We start from the raw sequence: 19,170 nt of genomic DNA, 5'->3' as shown, positions 1-19,170 counted from the left end.
TGATACTATTCATTTTGAATTTAGTTTGTTATTATTTTTTTTACAAGGATGAAGGAAGATAGTAGATGGTAGTTGTTGTGTGTGAAAAAGATAAATAATCTTTAAAAGTAAAAAAAAAAAAATTTTGATATTTTAATAAAATATAATATAAAATAAATAATTTGAAGTGAGTTGTTTTGAAAAGTAAATGAAAAATATAAAAGAAAGTTTTTATGCTAAGATATACAAATTTTTGCATATGCTGCAAATGCTCATTTCTATTACTACCCTTTTTTTTGGTAAATTTCATTAATATACCCTCATATTTGGGTTAGTGCCAACTATATCCAAGATATTTCATAACTAACTAATTTGGTCCTTAAACCTAACTAGACCCGTAAGTCCTTTTTCTCAACTGTCTTAAGGGCCAAGTTTGATTTAAAGACCAAATTAGTAAGTTCTAAAATATCTTAGACATAATTAGTATTAGAATAGACCTAAGCATTAGACTAAATCTCTAGCAATGTTCCTTAGGATATGGTAATGGAATATACCTTCTTTTAAAGTCCATTACTATTAGCCTAGCGCCCACTGGTATGTGTCATAGGAGAACATAGTATTTGTTAGTGGTATGTGTAATAGGAGAACACAGTATTTGTTAACGCCTGTGGTTGATAATTTATAGTAGACTAAATAATTTAGGCTACAGCTGTAAAAGCATACAAGTGACTGATGAACGATCATAAAAGAAAGGATCAATGGTGTTTTTTTTTTTCCCACCCTTTCATGATAATTTGATACTTGAAGAATGAAGGATTTAAGTTTTGAATTCTATTGGAACATCAAGAGATGCCAACTAGCAGAGCAACAATCAATAGTGTTAAAAAGAGAAATAGTTAATTAAACATATTGCAAATGAATAAGATCAAAACAAACATTTTACTTTACATATTACTTGAAAATTGCTTGACTAACACCTACCCACATTCACAGTTTGTTTTTCCAATATAAATTTATGTAAAACTGATGTTATCTATGAATTCGAGAGAAAATGATGTCAATGACAAAGACACGGTGCGAATTTGTCTGCAATTGGTGTCAACCACCCAGCACCATGGCTTCAGGTATCATGGCCATTACTTATGCTTTGCTTAGTTTACGACTCCATAAAAAAAAACGTTCACTGCCCATCAACCTTACCTATATGAGTTTATCATTTGGATTAACATGCATCTTGTGGTAGTCATTTGCAACAAATTTCAGTCACAAAAGAATCAATAGATCAACTAATGGTCGTTCTAATCTTGAGAGGAAATGGTATGGGAGTAACAGAATATAGCACAATTATTTGCCAATTACCTCCAGAAAGGTTTGTCAAGCAGCATGGGCGGAGTGGGGGCCAAACAAAAACGAGCAGTATGTAGTAATGATCACTGTCCAAACAAAATAAAAATATGCAAAACAGCTTCTACTGCTCACAAATATGTTACAACGATACAAGGACTTTTCCTCTTTCATACCTCAAAATTTGAATGATATCAGAATCTTTCCACCATCAAGCCTAACTGTACAACGGCAACAAGTAGCAACAATAACATACTCGGTCATGCACAGATTCATTCAGAGGCATAGGTTTCTTCCAATTAACTTCAACATACATGCATGGCATACGCCTCTGGCATGATTGATGAAATACTTACATGAGGCCCTTTTGGTAAGTCGCTGATGCTGCCACTCAGCTTGTTGATCTATGCTACACTTTACGAGCACGGTCACGCCAAGATCCTTGTTGCTTTGCTAGTACCTAAAACCATGGTAATGATAACTTAAATCATGCACAAGCAATCCCAAACTACCTCTCTCCCCAAAAGCAGGTGAAAGTACTTACTTTATCACTTAAGAGGCTTGTAACAAGGCCATTTTCATTGCTTTCCTCTTTGTTGTCCTCCATTTCAGGCTCACTCTCACTAATGGAAGGCGGAATTGACGATGCTCCAAACATGGCCTCATCATGAGCAGCTTTAATTTGTTCCTCTCTTCTTGTCTTAAAAATCACAATAGATAAATTACAATTGGAAACAAGAAACTCTCTCTCACATCATGAGAACCAAATTGTCACAACTAACATGCATGATCATCAAATGGAAACTATCATGAGTAACAGATAGCAGAAAAGATGGTTCATAATACCTCCACTGCAGAAAAGCGAAAGCTCTGGCCAATGTGCTTGACTAATGCTTTATCATCTTCTGCAGCTGCAGACAAAAAAAACAAATTTTTTTCTACCATCAGTTCTTTGCTTATCTCATCCACAGATCATAAGAGATTATCATAGCATAATGTTGTCTTTCAATTTACGGGACAACCCAAACACCTGAGATGTCTACATTGAATCTATCCCCTCAATCAATTGTTGGGTTCATATTATGACCTTGTAATTTGGATCCAACATATGGCACACAGAAGGAGAAATTCTGTGAGCGGAATATTGCGCCAGTCAGATGATAATAAGTTAGATCAATCGGAACATTGCAGCAGACAAACTATTTGGGGTAAAAAAAGGAGGTATTTCTTGGGGAAGGCAGGACACAGGGAGAGAAGGTAAAGGGGCAAAGACCTATGGTTTGTAGAAGACCTATAGTTCTGTTTTGCAATAAAGTCCATTTATAGAATGAAAGTGTCACTTCCAAACCTGTGGAGCTAGCCCTATCTCTAAGTGAATAATAGAGCAAAACGAAATGATCATTTAACTTGCTTCTCAAAAGATGGCAATAAGATAGCCGAAATAGCAAATTCCTTAAGAGTGACCCCTATTTTCCTGCAGTGAATGACTTTACAGAAGGAGAACAGAGTCCCCCAACCTTGCCCTTATTTTTCCTTTCTGTTTTTCAATATAATCACAAAAACAGTAGCTGTCAGTGCCACTAGGCTCTGAGCTTAGATTTCTTACTAAATTTGGAAAAGAATTAGTCATACTTGTTAGAACTTTGTGCATTTTCAATATCTTTTACACCAGAAAGTCCTTAACAATGTCTCAATATTACTAGAGAGTAAAATTTACAGTAATTACAATTAAGCTGCAAGTGAATTGCACCTCAATCACACAAGCAGAACTAACACTGAACTGCATGTGATGCACAATATAAAATGGAATCTCTGTTGACATTTGGAAATCCATAGATTATGTTGCAAGGAAACACCCAACCTAACATCTTTCAATATTGAATCAGACAAAATGTATAGGAATGCAGGAGAAAACTAGCAACCAGTAACAGGTGGCAGCTTAATGACTCCATAGATGGGATAAAAGCAATATTGTATAATCAAAGTTTAATGGCAATGATATGCAAATAATAACCAAGAGACATGTATGGCCAACATTATCTACATTCTATAGTACAAATTCAAAAGTCACTGTTATGGGTATAGATTGTTGACCTTCAATCTCCTCATCATCAAGTGGAGCATCTTTGTTGAATTCAAACCGTTCCCAACCTGAGCCCATGCCCTTTGTTTCATCCTTTTCAGCTGCATATAAAAGTGACATTTTAATAATACTATAATAGGAATGAAAGATGGTTGACTAGCAACCACACAAAGTATTTTAACTACAATTTTCTGTTTTGTACAGGTCCCTCTCACTCTGAGAGAAAGAGAAAGGAGCTCTATAGGGAGGTGGCTTCCATGTTAATAGGAATGAAAGATGTTTAACTAGCAACCATACACAGAAGTTTAACTACTATTCTTTTGTCTCTTACAGTTACAGGTCCCCCTCACTCAGAGGGAAACATTATGAAATATGGTCCAGTAGTAGCCTCAAAAGTTTACCTTTAATTTTTTTTTTAATTTAATTTAAATGCTGTTGTTTATAAAATCTAGTTATTTTGAAACAAAAAAAAGACATTTCATTTAAAGGTTGGCCTTTTGGCTTCATAGCTATAATTAGAAATAAGAACATGGGCAATCTCTTCATACTGCTTCAAAGTTAAATTAATTTTAAAAAACATCATAGATTATTACCAAGTGGTAAAGACCAAACCCTTTAAAGAACAATAAGTTGATAACTCTATATGTATGAGTACATCTACACTTTAAAGTTAAGATTCATCAATGTCTATTGGCAGATTGTCAGAACTTCATCTGGGTTCAAACCCTACTAAGAGTAAAATCATCCATGTGGACTTACGAAAACTTCACTTTCAAATAAAACTTCAGCCCCCACAGAGTCTTCCTTAACATAAAGCATGCATTGTCACTTCACAACCAACAAAGCAAAAGGATCACAAGGAAGAGCAATAACATCATATGCAAAAGGTGAAGAAGCACACCACTCGGTACTCTTCCACAGACGTGGCCACTAACAAAGAGTAGGTTTGACAATCAAGAACAACTGAAGTACTAAAATCCCATTTTATTCTCAAATTGAAGACCTGCTTTAATAGTTTCTCTTATTAAATGGACAAATTAAGAGCACACTTTGATAAACTGTTGACACATAACTATCATGGGATATTATAAATCATTATTAGAAAATCTTATTACTACTGCAATTACATCATTCTGATTATCAAATTCCGAGAGTATTGTCAACTTCAACATCTTTTCAAATGTCCCAAATTCATAAGATACAGTAATGGGGGAGATTGCAAGAATGGGTGCTTTCAACTTCAAAGAATCATGCTATCCCGTTTATTTATTTTGGTAATAACACTGGTATAAACGCAGTTCTATACACAATTAGTAGGTCATCTTCTCATCAAAGAGAATCGCTGCCTCTTAGATTATATTACTTTATCAAGTTCACTTCAACATTCTCAGCGCGAGAAGAAATGACTGAGCTTAAAAAAAGACTGACGTTCACTAAAGATGGAAACTTATAAGAAGAATCTACATAGATGGCAAATTTTCTCAACTTTAACTTATGTTCAACAAAGTAGCATGTTTGTGAACATATGCATATGACTTTATATACCACCTAACTTGCTCCAAACATAAACTTCGACCATCAACAAGTACTTTCAAAGCCCACCAAACTTGTCTGGTTTAACTCAAGCACACTAGGTTACCTTGCAAGTAAAACCCATCTTTCTTAATTCATGTGCATTTCTTTTACATAGATTAAAAAAACAGATACCAGCATTCATTTACTAAAACAATAACCCAACACCTAAATTCTTAAGAAAGAAACAAATACAACACTAATGTAGCATCTTAGATAAGTTAGTTACCAGTTTCAGCAAGCTGAAGTTTCATCTTGGCTTTGACTCTTTCAGCTGGTGTCTGTTTACAACAGAGAGGGCATATCAAAAAGTTGAACCACATTGACACCCACATATCACAAACAATTACACTACAATGTATATGAACCATTAGAGAAAGAAAACAGTATTGAATTCAAAACAGAATTGAAAGAAAAACATTACCATTTTGTCATAGCCTTCAATCAACTTAGAAAAATCAACTCTATCCTTTTCCCTTTCTTTATCTTCATTTCTAGTCTTCTCCGATCTCCTCCTCTCTCGCGGCGACACGCTCCTCCTTCTCTTCCTCTCTCTGTCCCTGTCCCTGTCTCTGTCTCTATCTCTGTGTCTCTCTCTGCTTCTACTTCGCCTCCTTGAATGCCTGTCTCTGTCTCTGTCTCTGTCCCTGTCTCTATCTCTGTCGGTTTTCTCAGAAGCCCTAGAGTGTTTTTCTTGTTTATCTGAGGTGGGTTTCTTCTTGAGCTTGTTTTGAATGGATTCGAGCTGAGCTTGCTTTTCAAGCTCGGAGGCCTTGGAGGGGCTGGAGGCTCTGACGAAGGAACTCAGGAAAGAGGAGGCGGAAGGCAAAGCCGAGCCTCTCGACGGCGGAGCCTTGGACTCTGAGGAAAAGCCGAGGCCTTGTTTGAACCTGGCGGCGCCTTGACCTTTGCGACTCAGCTCGTCGTAGTACGCCGCGGCTTTGTCTTCTTCCATTTTCTGCCGGTATTTTTTTTCGCCACTCTTTCTCTCTGTAAAATGGTTTAAACTTTGTCGAAACGACGTCGCTGTTGTGGAAACTGTGATGAGGAAACTAAATCGGCCCGAGCATAATCGTTCTTTGACTAAAGTTTAGGCAGGGCCGGCCCAAGGCCTAGGCCTAAGCCCCACGACAAAATAAAAAATTTCCTATTAAAAAAAGGTATCATCTTCGAAGACCCAAAATTTTATAAAAACATAACATTTTTTAAATAATTGATACTTTTTTTTTTAAGAGTGATGCCAAAGATTTCACAAATTTTACTTTAGGCCTAAGCCCCACGACAAAATAAAAAATTTCCTATTAAAAAAAGGTATCATCTTCGAAGACCCAAAATTTTATAAAAACATAACATTTTTTAAATAATTGATACTTTTTTTTTTAAGAGTGATGCCAAAGATTTCACAAATTTTACTTTAGGTTTAATTGACATATCACTAATCACATAAAAAATTAATTCAAATACAAATAAATTAAGTTGTTGAAATTCATCAATTACAGTCATTATTATATTATATTGTGAACATTTTGTAATATCTTTAGTATTTTTTTTTTTTCATTTCTAATAAGGCTTGCAAAATAGGAGACCAATAGAAATTTAAACTAATTGAAAGTCTAAAATGTTTCAAAAAAGATGTTGCAAATATGATACATCATCAATGATGAGTAATCTCTTGCAAAGCCACACACCAAATAATATCTATCTATCTCTTTCTCTTAAAAATAATATATAAAATTAAAATTTAGATTACAACTGTACTTAAATGTGCATAATCATATATTTAAGTTAAAGTAAGTTTCTTTTTTTTTTAAATAATATTTTTTTAAGTTCTTTTTGTTTAAATTTATGGTTCATATTCAATCATTTATATGAAATTAACCTTAGTTTAGTTAGTATTATTCATCAATTTCTTTATTTACATCAATTTCTTTATTTAAAAACGCGGCTATAGAATCTTTTTTTTGTAATGTTGGGAGACTCGTAGATTTTCTTGTGAGCCACTAGGCTTGCATGTCTTCGATTGGTTGTTTAGTGGGGGACTACGTGAGTTTCGCATGATAAAGTCTTCACTAAAGTTGTCCACTTTATTGTAGGTCTCCTAATGGCATGTGTGTTTGATATCAATTTATTTAGTTTTTTGTTGTTTGTTTTTTTGTTAAAGATGTACTAAAATATATCGGGAAAGAAATAAGATTTTGAAAAACCGTGCACAAAAGCTAAAACTAAAAACTAACCAAAACATTGGACACAAATAGATATGAGTGACGCAAATCTCTAGGGTTTCAATTGACGCCAAACATATAGATATGGGAGGATATTCACTTCATTTGTTCATCGGTTGTTGGTTATGAACTAAGCAACAAACGACTCAACCATCATTTCCTAAAAGTGAATAGAGTTGTGCACCAGTTGATCCAACCATTACAATGCCACAAATCTGAGGCTAAGAGCAAACATTCAACATATCAGTGCATTATGCTAATAATACAAGGCCATTATTTAAAAATAATGGCTTGAATACCCAACTAAGTCCTTTCCTCCACTATAAAGGATAAGCCTAAAAGTTTAGAACTTATATGCTAAGTTTGTCTTCTCTATCTTGACGATAAATAACAATTTAGAGATTTGATGGAATGACTTCCAAATGGTGTTATGAACTCATCTTTACTTTTTGGGGACTCTTCATTCTTCCTTGGGGCGCATGCATGCCTTCATTCATCATTCCTTGAGTGCTTATAGGGCATGCCATCCTTTGGATTATGAGGATATCATATCGTTTTCCTTCTCTTGATTTATTGCTTCTTGGAGTCTAAACTAGAAGTTTGGTTAAGGAAATCTCTTAACTTGTCTTGCTCATGACGACTTGGCCCCCACTTATGTCCCCAAGGGCTTTTGGAGAGTGTGATTTCTTGGTTTGCAATTTAGGGTAAGAAGGGTTTCTTTTTTCCTCTCATATGACATCCTAGAGCCTTTGGACCGACTGCCTAAGATCGACCATCGCTCACTCAAAGGTCAAGGTTGGGTCATTCGAGTTTGCCCCTTTGTTCAGGGACACTCCCCTTGCTCCAAAGGTAGAAGTTGTAGTCTTCATCTTCCACTACAATGGGGGATTCTAAGATTACACGTGTCGCCCTTTGAGATTCATTGAGTTGGTGAACTTTGGAGTAGATCATATGGTATCAATGCTTGTTGAAGCCTTAATATGGTCAGTCCACAATTTCATTATAGTGAAAGTGGTCCCCTAAACACTTCGATTATTAAGGCTTCTTTGTAGATGTCTTATAGGTCATTCCCAAGGAGTGTTTTTGTTGAACCAGGTTGCCTTGACAATGCCTAGCTAGATCTTATGCTTTGTGATTTTCACAAGTGATGGCAATTGTAAGCGAGTAGATTTGAATAAGAGGAACCATAACAAGGGTTCTAGCGGAACAAAATTGATAATTAATAGAACAATCTCCAATGATGTGTGAGAGACGGGAATTAGGTGCTCTCAAAAGAGAGATTTTTGGGTGTTTTGTTTTTAGACACCTCTCTTTTTGGGTAAGTGATGTAGAGTCGCCACTTTTTTTTTTATACAAAAAAAAATAAGAAAAAATAGTAAATACATGACTGAATTATTCCATTCCCATTGGTTGAATAAAAAAGAATACATGTTTGATAAATTGAAAATTACATGGTTTTGGGTTTTAGTTACAAACTACCAAATAATTACATGGCTTTTTGTCCTAATTACAATCTACCTAAAGTAAAAAGCAAAGATAAAGCCTAAGTCTACCTATTCAAAGACACTAAATTCGGAGGCTAGGTTACGGAATGGGAAGATGTTAGGCACAAAAGGGAGTCAATCTCATACTGGAGGTTGTACCGGTTTGACTAGTGGAACGATATATTTCAGTATCGGTCAATACCAGTGTACCGTTTTGGGTTTACTGTTATTTTTTATATTATATTATATTATATTATATTATAATATATATATATATATATATATATATGTATGTGTGTGTGTGTGTGTATATATATATTATAATAAATATAAAATTTTATCATAAAATATTACTTCAATTCAGAACGAATTATTCATAATTTTAGACTTTAGCATTAATTAAAAAGAAAAAAAAAACACAATATAAAAAATAGAAAGCTTAATTTTTCATTGCATACTAAGAAAACAAATAATACTAATAAGTTAATGCAAATAAGTTAGTATTTTGTCCTTACAAAAATTCAAAAATTACAAAACTAAAATAAATAAATAAATAAGTTTTTTTTTTTTTGGTATCGGCCGGTACGCCCGGTTACCGGCCAGTACCGACCGCTATTGCTCAAAATCAGCCAATATGATCAGTATTTAAATCGGTACGAAACGTCGGCGTTTCAATACCAGTATATATACCGGTATGATACATACTGGCCGATACAGACGGTACATACGGGCTGATACGGACGGTACATATTAACCGGTACGGCCAGTATCGGTACGGTATCGACTACCTTGGTTAGACACCCATTTCGCACAGACAAAGTCTGGTCTTCTAGACTCTTGTAACCAATGTACCCCTTCTATGCATGACATGAATGATATGTTGCACACATGAACAAAACGAAATCACATAAGTTTATTTATGAATGCATCCTCTTCTTTGTTAAAAAAATCAGATTTGAGTTGTGATAAAAATAAAAAATCAGATTTGGATATTGAAAAAAAAAAAATCAGATTTGTTTTTATATGTAATAAAAAAAAAATTCTTTGAGAAAAGGACTTTATTCATGAAATAAATCTATACTACATGCACTAAACAGACAAACAAAACCATTCATGATCCTTTTTTATTTCAAAATCAACTATGTTAAAAAAAGAATCAGATCTACATCTAAAGAAAACATAGATCAGCTTTTTTAATAAGAAAAATTCAGATTTGTATCTAATGAAAATGCAAATCAGTTTTTTTAATTGAGAAAAATTTAGATCTGCATCTAATGAAGATGTAAATTAGTTTTTTTAAATGAGAAAAATTCAGATTTGCACCTAATGAAAATACAAATCAGTTTTTTAATTGAGAAAAATTCAGATCTACATCTAATGAAAATGCAAATAAGTTTTTTGACTGAGAAAAATTTAGATCTCCATCTAATGAAGATGCAAATCAGTTTTTTGACTTAGAAAAGATTTGATAACAAGTAGATTTTTGAAATAAAAGGTAGGTCTTAACAATAAATCCATCATAAACATATTCTAACAATGAAAATATTGACAACATATGAGATGAACATTGGGAAATTAAACTAAACACGTATTTATTCATACATCGCAAAATTAAAAGAGATAGAAGAAGCAAGAGTAAAGAAAAGCTACCTCTTGCATGGACATACTCTTTTTCTCAACAGAATATTTTAGGGTTCAAAGAAATTTATACAATTGTCTTTGAAACCTAAAAATGCTAGCTTACAGAAAAGAAATTCTTAAGACTAAAGCCTCCAGAACCTCTTTAATGTAAGAGAGAGAAAATCAGAAAGGGGAGTCAAAAATATGAGAATTTTGAGAGCGTAAAAACGTGTCTCTCCCTAGAAAAAATGTGTGCTGAATTTTGAAATCAATCCCCTATTTATAGAGTATGAGAGACTCGAAAAAAAATAGCTTAGATGATTATAATACATATCGGGATGCGTCCTTATTGCTAAAAAATTGAAAAAGATGTATTTCATCGTCACCCAAAGACTGTCGGGCCAAAGCCCAAATGTGTGCCATTCAGCACTTTGAAAGTGTCGAATGACACTCTTGGATGCCAAATGCGTTTTCGAGTTCGGATGCGTATTAGACTCCTTTTTTAGGTTTTCTTGGGCCGGGACTTGCACTTAGATGTGTTTTTAATCCGTATTCTAAAATTTAAACTCTTTTTTGGATAATTCAGGTCTCTTCGGCAACAATTATCTTGTAAATAAATACTCTAAAAATCTTGATAAAGTCTGGATTATGTACAATTTTATTGTTATCCAATTACCTCATTTATTCCCATGCAAGCAATCATATTTTTGACACTAACTAACAAGCAATCACAAAATTACATAATTAATTTTAGGGATAATTATAGTAAACTCACATGTGATATGACCAGTTTTCACTTTGCCTACCTGTGATTTAAAACTTTACACTTTGTCCAACTGAACTTCAATCCGTTACCCACTTTTGTTAAAATCAAGGTAAAGATGTATTTTATCTTCACTTTTATGTCTCTCTCCTCTAAAAACAAAAAATAATAGAAAAAACTCAAACAGGGGAGTTTTGTAGAGAAACAAGATGTGTATTAAAACAAAACTTAATTCACAATCCAACACAAGAAAACCCTTTGGAAAATTCACCCAAACCCACCATTAACAAACCCCCAAAACCAAACCCAACATAAAGCCCAATCTCATTCTCAGATTGAAAGTAGCATGAGAGAATCAAAAGGGTTTCAAATGAGTTCCAGCAAAGGCTAGAGAAAGAACCATGGTCGTCAATCATGGTGGTGAACAAAGCAATGACAAACGAATAGGGCAGCGGTGCAAGTTCGAGCTTTGGCCATGGGTTCCTTGGATAAGATTGAAGAGAGAGAAAGGTGGATTAGCCATGGATTTCTTCACCCAAACCCCAGACCCATATATCTCAAGCCTTCTCTGTTTGAGCCGTTGCTCACTGCTGCTATCACGCGCTGGTCCAATTGGCCGTTGGTGTTGGGTCAATGAGAACATAAAGAAGACAACACAATGAGGCTTTAGCCATAGTTCCAAACAGTGCACAAAAAAAAACAAGGACTAAACGGCCTGAGAGATTTGATCGGCTACCATGGCTTTGGCCGTACCTTCTCTGCTGCTCCCACTGCTTGTTGAGCTTGCCATTATTGTTTGTTTACATTACAAAATTTTCTACAAGAAAGTTGTGCTTTATTTAGAAAAACTAGCCGCTTGTTTGAAGAGTGTTCATACCTCTTTTTCCTTTCTTTTTTTAATTTGGGCATTGAGGTGTTTGGGGAAAAAAACAGAAATTTAGAATTTATCTCACAATAGAGAAATAAATTTAGTAATTTTTTATTTGCTTTCAACTAGTATAGTGCTAACTTCAAAGAATATCTTTATTAATTATAATTTTATCACATGATTTTGTTTTCTTCCAATGCTAAATATTTTACGAGAAAGATTAATGTTAATTGTTAAAGAAATAGATTTTTAAACAAAACCAAACCCTTGAACTCAACTCTTGAAACATGTGTTTCCGTCTTTGTCCTTGTTGGCCACTACCCTATCTTTCTTGCCTTCCTTCTTTCTTGATTATTTTTCAAAGGAATTTCAGCAGAGGATCAACAATTCGCATAGAGACACAAAACTCCATAATCCAAGCTCTTTCAAAAAAATTCAAACCCTAACTTTTTGATTCGTGTTATATTATGTTTTGGTTGTAAAAGTTGTTTTCTAACGGAAAAGCCAAAGGTGTGTAACAGAGCCCTAACGGAAGTAACCCCAGGTGGGCAAAATGTTAAGTTTTGAACCACGAGTAGGCAAAGTGAAAACGAGTCAAACCACAGGTGGGTTTACTATAAATTCCCCTTAATTTTATTTCTTTAACTAATCAAAATTAATTTAAACTAATCATGCGTGGTTGACTCTACCTAGGCATAATGCATGCTGACTATGCAAACTTGATCATGCGATATCTTTTGATTCTACGGTCCGATTTGGAAACCGAGCATACTGTTGCGACTGTTAGAACTTCAAGATCATTTTTATGATATGCAATGAAAAATTAATGCATGTAATGCAATCATGAATTTTGGGGATACAATTGGTCACTCCAGTCATCTTTTTTAATTAAATCATGGGTAAGGTTGTCCACGAGTTAGTCCGAGTCGGGTTTGTGCCTAACCCGGAACCGACCTGCTGGAATCGGGTGGCAAAAAAATGCACCCGTCGCCGACTGCCGGAGTAAACGAATCGGGCGGATCAGACCATCAATAGGCGACGGACGGGTCGGTCGGGGTCGAAAATCTAGAAAACGGCGAAAACCAGCGTGAAAACAACGAAAATCCGGCAAGAAAACGGCCAAAATCTTTGGGGTATCTCTAGATCCGGCCTAATCTAGGCCATTTTCGGCAAGATCTTGGCTAGATCCGGCGAAATCTCGCTAAGATCTTGATGAAAATGGTCTAGATCTCACCAGATCTACCAAATATCGCCAGTAATCTTGTGGATCAGTCGGATTGGATTCTAGAGAAGGAAAACCGATGTCCGACCTGCCAAACTCAGGTTTTGGAGGAACAAACCCGCTGTCGACTGCCAGAGAAGTCGGATCAGTTGGCTGCGGGTCGAGTTTTGTCGGCGGCAGCGGGTGTGTCGGGTTGGCCGAGTTTCTAGACAGCCCTAATCATGGGTGCAAAATCAACTGTCTATAGATGTAAAACCTATAAGAAATAAGAAACCTACTTAATATGCTAAGGACCAACCTGTGGGGTTGTTCATAAGCCCTTCTAAAGGTTAAATTAGTATCGGATTTTAGAAGACTTGTGTCTATTTGGAGTGTGATGAAAAACCCAACTTATTTGAGTTTTTAGTTTTTTTAGTATTATTCATGAGTTTCATTGTACTATTCAGTTAGCTTTTAACTTTACACTTTCAGTAGAAAGTTTTTAATTTCAGCTAAATAAAATGTTCCCAACGGACCCTTAGAAGAAGAAATTATACACCGACAATTGTAGGTAGGAAAAGAATATAGCTTCAAGATTTAGGAGGGTATATTTATGAGCTCTTGTTGGTGGAGTTAGTAAACACTTCCCCATAGGATGGGGAATTTCTAACAACTCACCATCCCTTCAAGTCTGCTAAGGGGTCATGACTCATGAGTTTAGAGTATTGTCCCCAAGGTTTTAGGTGGTTACCCCTATGGAAGCATTTTATGTGAAATTGATGATTAATAAATGCATTTGTAATAAGTTTGGACTTCCTTGAGATGCTTATCTTTTTTAAATATGAGGGAGCAACCTAACTTGGAACATATTATTTTAAACCCAAGTTCATCAAGGCTGGTCTTGTATTGGTTACTTCAAGCAATCGATAATTTTATTCAATCAAAGCAATTGATGATCTTGTTTAGTGAAAGCTAATCAATATCCCTCAAACCCTGGACTAGGAAGATTTTTGACCACTCTAGATTCCAAAACCAACAAAAAATTGCCAATATAAAACCAAATTTATTGTTAAAATGACGAAGAACAATGAAAATTCCACAAGAAACTTTAAAAGGGATAGCAAGAGGGTGCACTCATCCAGCGCCAAAAGTGATAGAAAGTGCACTCTTCCATTTCTCTCTATCTCTCATGATTTTTTTGGATAAATTTCTTTTCTTTGTCAAAAATATGTTTTTTGAAGCACTTTTCAAGAATATACTTTATTGGAGAGATAAAGTGTAACACCTTGGGAGTATATATTATGTAATTAATATAACATGTAAAGATATTACCTGAGGCAAAAAATTTGAGTACAACTATGTTATATTAACCACTTTCTCTTGTTATCACCGCCCACGTTAAGCGAGTTGGTACTTTCCTAAGCCTTAAAAGTTTGATGGTTCATGGACCAATGTTTAGTAAAATTTTCAAAAATCACAAGTCTATTAATAAATCAAGTAAACAATTCATTTGGTACTCTATGATTTTATCCGTGAAATATGGTCTTCTTAAAGATTGGAAGGTGGAAGATTCAATATGCAGATAAGCAATCACTATAGATATCTTTCCAAGATATTGCTACCATTATAAAGATGGTCCTCTCTGGTGTGTTACCATAAATATTTATCCCTACACATTTTAATCGAGGATACCTCAGCTTTTCAAACCCTCTCTCTCCATCTGAGTTGACTGGTGCTAATCAACAAACATAATAAAGACACAGTCTGAAAAACAAAAACAAAAAAAATTCCTTGGATTTCTTGACTTTGTTGTTCTTTTGTTAAAGAACAGGGGGCACCAGATTCATCAAATCTTATAAAAAGTAAATAACCCCATTATGATGTGGACTGATATTGGACAGCAATGACTTTAAGCAAAGTCATGGGAATGGTCCTAGATGCCTCGCTATTTCCAAAAGGGCAAGAAGTCCAAGATGCCATGGAGAAACAAGTAAAACATGATCATGATGTACAGGAAAAATGATCAACCTAATGCTATAAAAAAAAGTTCAACTCAACCACGATCATAAAAGTATGTTAAATGTAAAGGAAAGCCCCACAATAAAGCTATAGCAGGTAAGCTCCAAAAGTAGAGAACCCCACCAAGAAACTTGTGATTCAAAATAAATTATCAAAGCATTGAATTTTCATTTTCATTTTCTTTTCTTTTTTTATCTGGTCCAGACATTTATGTGGATAGTGTTTTTTTTATGTCCTTTAGAAAAAAATATATATATATATGTATATATAAATTGATGAACAGTTTTGCCAAAAGATTTATAGTATTTGTCAACTAAATCTTTTTTTTTTCTTTTGAGAATCTTGTCAACTAAATCTAAATGAGACTAATGAGTCTCCTTTTTTATTTTTTTAATATTATTGTACACTCATTTTGTATTTGAATTTATAGATTATCGTACAAAAATCACCATTTATAATTCCTAAATTTAAAATAATATTTTTATTTTTGTTGCTTTTTACTGATAAAGGATGTTCTATAAAGAAGAGAAAAGATAAGTAGAGGACAACACAGTACATCACGAAACAACACATCCAAAACCAAACAATCTCAAAAGGCTAAAGTAAATTTGAATAAACGCCAACGGTGATGTTAACAAGCAGTGGAGAGACATCCACACAATACAACCTCAAATTACGATTTAGAGCATTTCCATTGGGTGATGCAAAACCTTCAAAAATATAAAATGCATAACACTAACTACATAAATGTACAAAAAGCAAGTGCCATCCAGTGAAGCATTTTGCATTTTAGTTTTACAGCTATAGTATCATTTTGTATACATGATACGATAGCGACGTGCATATGGTTTTTATTGTTTTTTTTATTCTCTTTTCTGCGTTTTGATATTGTTGCTATTATTGGTGTGGATAGAAAATTTATTATTTTAATATGATAGAATACAAAGTAAATAATATTATTTCCATTGGATATTGTTGCTATAGTATCATTTTGCAATTTAGATCACCTTGCTTAGGTTTCTAAAGATTGGTATGATGAATTCATAGTAGTCCAGCCTCCTTAAAAACCACAACTGCCTTAAACTCGTGTTTTTTTTGGTGATCTCCCCCAACTAATTTATTTAAAATCAATTTTAATTTGATGGAGCTATCTTTAAAAATGACAATAAATCTGGAATAGGTGTGGTTATACTGAACAACCAAGGTTTATTCATTGCCTTTTTATCTCAAAAACTTCCGCAAGCTTTCCAAGCAGTGGAGATTGAAGCTTTAGTTGCTGCTCGAGAGCTTGAGTTTGCTTCAGAGATTGGTATTGAACAAGCTCTATTGGAAGGGGATTCTGAAGTACTCATAAAAGTTTTAGTTGAGAATGATGGGTCTCTAGCTTCCTATGATCTTTTGATTCAAGATGCGAAGTTTTGTTCTAGGCTCTTTACTCAATTAAGTTACTATCAGTTTCTCAAAAAAAAAAAAGTTACTATCATACTAAGAGAGAAAGTAATAAAGTTGCACATAGTCTGATTAGGCATACAATAAATGTCTCAAATTCTTTTGTGTAGATAAAGAATGCTCCACCACAATTTTATTAAGTAATTTAGATTGATAAGTTGGTTTCTCTTAATATAAGATTTTACTCTCTTCCCTTAAAAAAAAAAAAAGAAAAACCATTTACATTAGCACTTATTTCATTCCAACAACTGATATTCACATTTTTGCTCAAATTACACTACTTCCCTAACATATGTCTTCTCGACTTTACTAAATCATACGATGAGTTGTTAGTATTGAACGTTTGTGCTCTCGGGCCCTTAGGCACGTGGAAGCAATGAAGTTCTTGCTGTGTGCAAGAAGTGGAGTGTTCTCCTTTGAGTGAGGACATACGAGGTACGTGGTCTTTCCTTTCCTCTGTTTCTTCTCAAATAGAGTTGAGCTAGAGGTTTTTCTCCCATCAACATCATGGGGGTTATTAAGGAAGGGGAAATAGAAGCGGAGTGTTATGGCAGAAGAATTGGAAGAGTTGTGGAGGAAGCTGTCCTTCACGGAGGAAGAAGACGAGGGCATAACTCTAGGAAATAGCAGCACTAGAGCGGCAAAAGAGAGAGGTAGATTGTGTGCAGTTTTAAAGATTCTTTCCCATAGGAGTGTTCAGGTGGAAGCTCTACGAAAAAATCAGAGAATGCTATGGAGGCCGAGCAAAGGAGTCAATATTAGCGAACTTGAGGATGACTTGTTCCTAGCGGAGTTTGGGGACGAAAGAGACATAAAGAGAGTATGATATGTCACCATGGAGCTACGAGAAGCAGTTGGTGATTATACAAGAATTCGAAGGGGAACTAACACTGAGGGAGATCGAACTGACATGGTCTCCTTTCTGGGTCCAGATTTTCAACTTACCATTGAAATGTAGAACTAAAGAAATGGCTTGGGCTATTGGGTCCAAACTGGGGTCTGTTATGGAAGTTGATGTTGCTGACTCGGGAGTGCAATGGGGCAAATATCTTCGGGTAAGGGTCAAGATAGACGTCACTAAAAAGCTCATGAGAGGAAAAAAGGTCACCATTGAAGGAGGGGAGAGCAGGTGGATACAGTTCAGATACGAACGACTCCCCAATTTCTGTTATAGGTGTGGAATCCTTTGCCATGCACTAAGAGAATGTACAGAGGCAACGGATGCTTATGGATTGAGTGAGGAAGAACAGTTGCAATATGGGGTGTGGTTAAGAGGCGAGTCGGGCAGAAGAAATACAATAGAGGGGGAAAAACAGAGCACCAGCCCGATCAAAGGGAAGGTGGCAACAAGTGGGGAGGCGAAGAAGAGGGCGACGGAGGCAGAGCAGACCGATGCGTCTGAAAAGGCGTGCAAGGGGAATAGGGCATACGTGGCGATGGTGACAGATCGGGGAGAAGAAACAAAAAGCCTAGAGAAGCAAACCTATAAGCTAAACTGTCAATCTGTGAAGGACTTGCATGAAAAAGGAAAACAGAGCAAGGGAGATGGAAAGCAAGGTGAGATGAACACCCAAAATAATACAAACTCCTCGGTCCAACCCATAGACATAGGGGATCAGATACCACGCATGACATGGGAGCAGACACCATTCCCAGACAATGTGCCAAAATTTAAGTATGTTATGGCGCCAAAAGAAGCTCAAGAAGACAACGTGGAAAGCCATACAGACCAGGCTTCAGATACGGGCCCATTGGCCATGTACTTTGATCCAAATGATGGGTGGGTCTCATCCAAGCTCGGCCCATCGAGTGGGCATTGGATTAGGAAGCCTAGGAATGCCAAACCGAGTAAGCCCACTAAAGTTTTAAGCCCAAAAAAGCAAAAAAGAGGTGGCCCGACCCCTGTACAAGAGTTAGATCCAAACTCACTTGTTTCGAAGCGGAGAAAGAGTCAGATACAGAGGAATACTCTAGGGTGCGAAGAACATCAACGAGAGGAAGATCAAGAGAGAAAGGAAGAAAAAAGGGATGGCGGAGTGGCGGTGGCTGCGGCGCAGCACCGCCGAGCCTCATGAGTATCTTCGCATGGAATTGCCGGGGTCTCAGGTCCTCCCTGGCAGTTCGAAATCTCACCGATGCGGTGAAGGAGAAGGACCCGGTGCTGGTGTTTTTGTCTGAGACGAAGGCCGGCGTTCGTAGAATAAAAGGAGTCCAACATAAGCTCAATTACACAACGTATTGTGGTCCCAAGTGACGGTAGGAGTGGGGGTTTCGCTCTAATTTGGAAGGAAGGTACAAATGTGTGCTTGAAGAGTTGTTCGCACTCACACATCAACGTGGTGGTCCGAGATGGGTCGAGGTAAAGTTCATGGAAGGCAACCGGTTTCTATGGTCATCCTGATGCAGGGAAGAGACATACTTCGTGGAAGCTTCTCGAGACTCTGAAGAATCAATGTATGATGTCGTGGGTTGTTTTCGGTGACTTCAACGAAATTATGCATCGAAACGAGACTTTTTGATGCGGTCTTTTTGATTTGGGTTTTGTTGGACAACGGTTCACGTGGTG

The 19,170-nt window shown here is 35.8% G+C and overlaps 1 protein-coding gene across 2 annotated transcripts; it reads right to left on the bottom strand.

Annotated features, from left to right (window-relative positions):
• Window positions 1-1,425: 1,425 nt before the first annotated feature.
• Window positions 1,426-6,099, bottom strand: LOC142630297 (uncharacterized). Of its 2 annotated transcripts, XR_012843274.1 has the most exons (7): window positions 5,403-6,099; window positions 5,208-5,259; window positions 3,418-3,507; window positions 2,170-2,234; window positions 1,868-2,023; window positions 1,680-1,783; window positions 1,426-1,544 (listed from the first exon to the last, which is right to left on the bottom strand). XR_012843274.1 is itself a non-coding variant. In XM_075804275.1 (6 exons), exons 1-6 carry the CDS (start codon window positions 5,931-5,933, stop codon window positions 1,733-1,735), a joined length of 945 nt encoding a protein of 314 aa, XP_075660390.1. In that variant the 5' UTR covers window positions 5,934-6,099; the 3' UTR covers window positions 1,426-1,732. The 2 variants fall into 2 exon arrangements, 1 of the variants encoding a protein (XP_075660390.1); XM_075804275.1 differs by having other exon boundaries at window positions 1,426-1,783.
• Between the last annotated feature and the right edge of the window lie 13,071 nt (window positions 6,100-19,170).

This window comes from Castanea sativa, chromosome 4, assembly GCF_040712315.1.
Source record: "Castanea sativa cultivar Marrone di Chiusa Pesio chromosome 4, ASM4071231v1".
In the NCBI taxonomy this organism is placed as follows: domain Eukaryota; kingdom Viridiplantae; phylum Streptophyta; class Magnoliopsida; order Fagales; family Fagaceae; genus Castanea; species Castanea sativa.
This window is presented reverse-complemented; position numbering and strand designations above follow the sequence as displayed.

Coding starts and splice junctions, on each gene's coding strand:
- LOC142630297 (XM_075804275.1), bottom strand. CDS start 5,933: ATGGAAGAAGACAAAGCCGCGGCGTACTACGACGAGCTGAGTCGCAAA. Junction 3,508..5,207: donor ACTTCAGCTTGCTGAAACTG/GTAACTAACTTA, acceptor TTTTATATGCAG/CTGAAAAGGATGAAACAAAG. Junction 2,235..3,417: donor TGATGATGAGGAGATTGAAG/GTCAACAATCTA, acceptor TTTTGTCTGCAG/CTGCAGAAGATGATAAAGCA.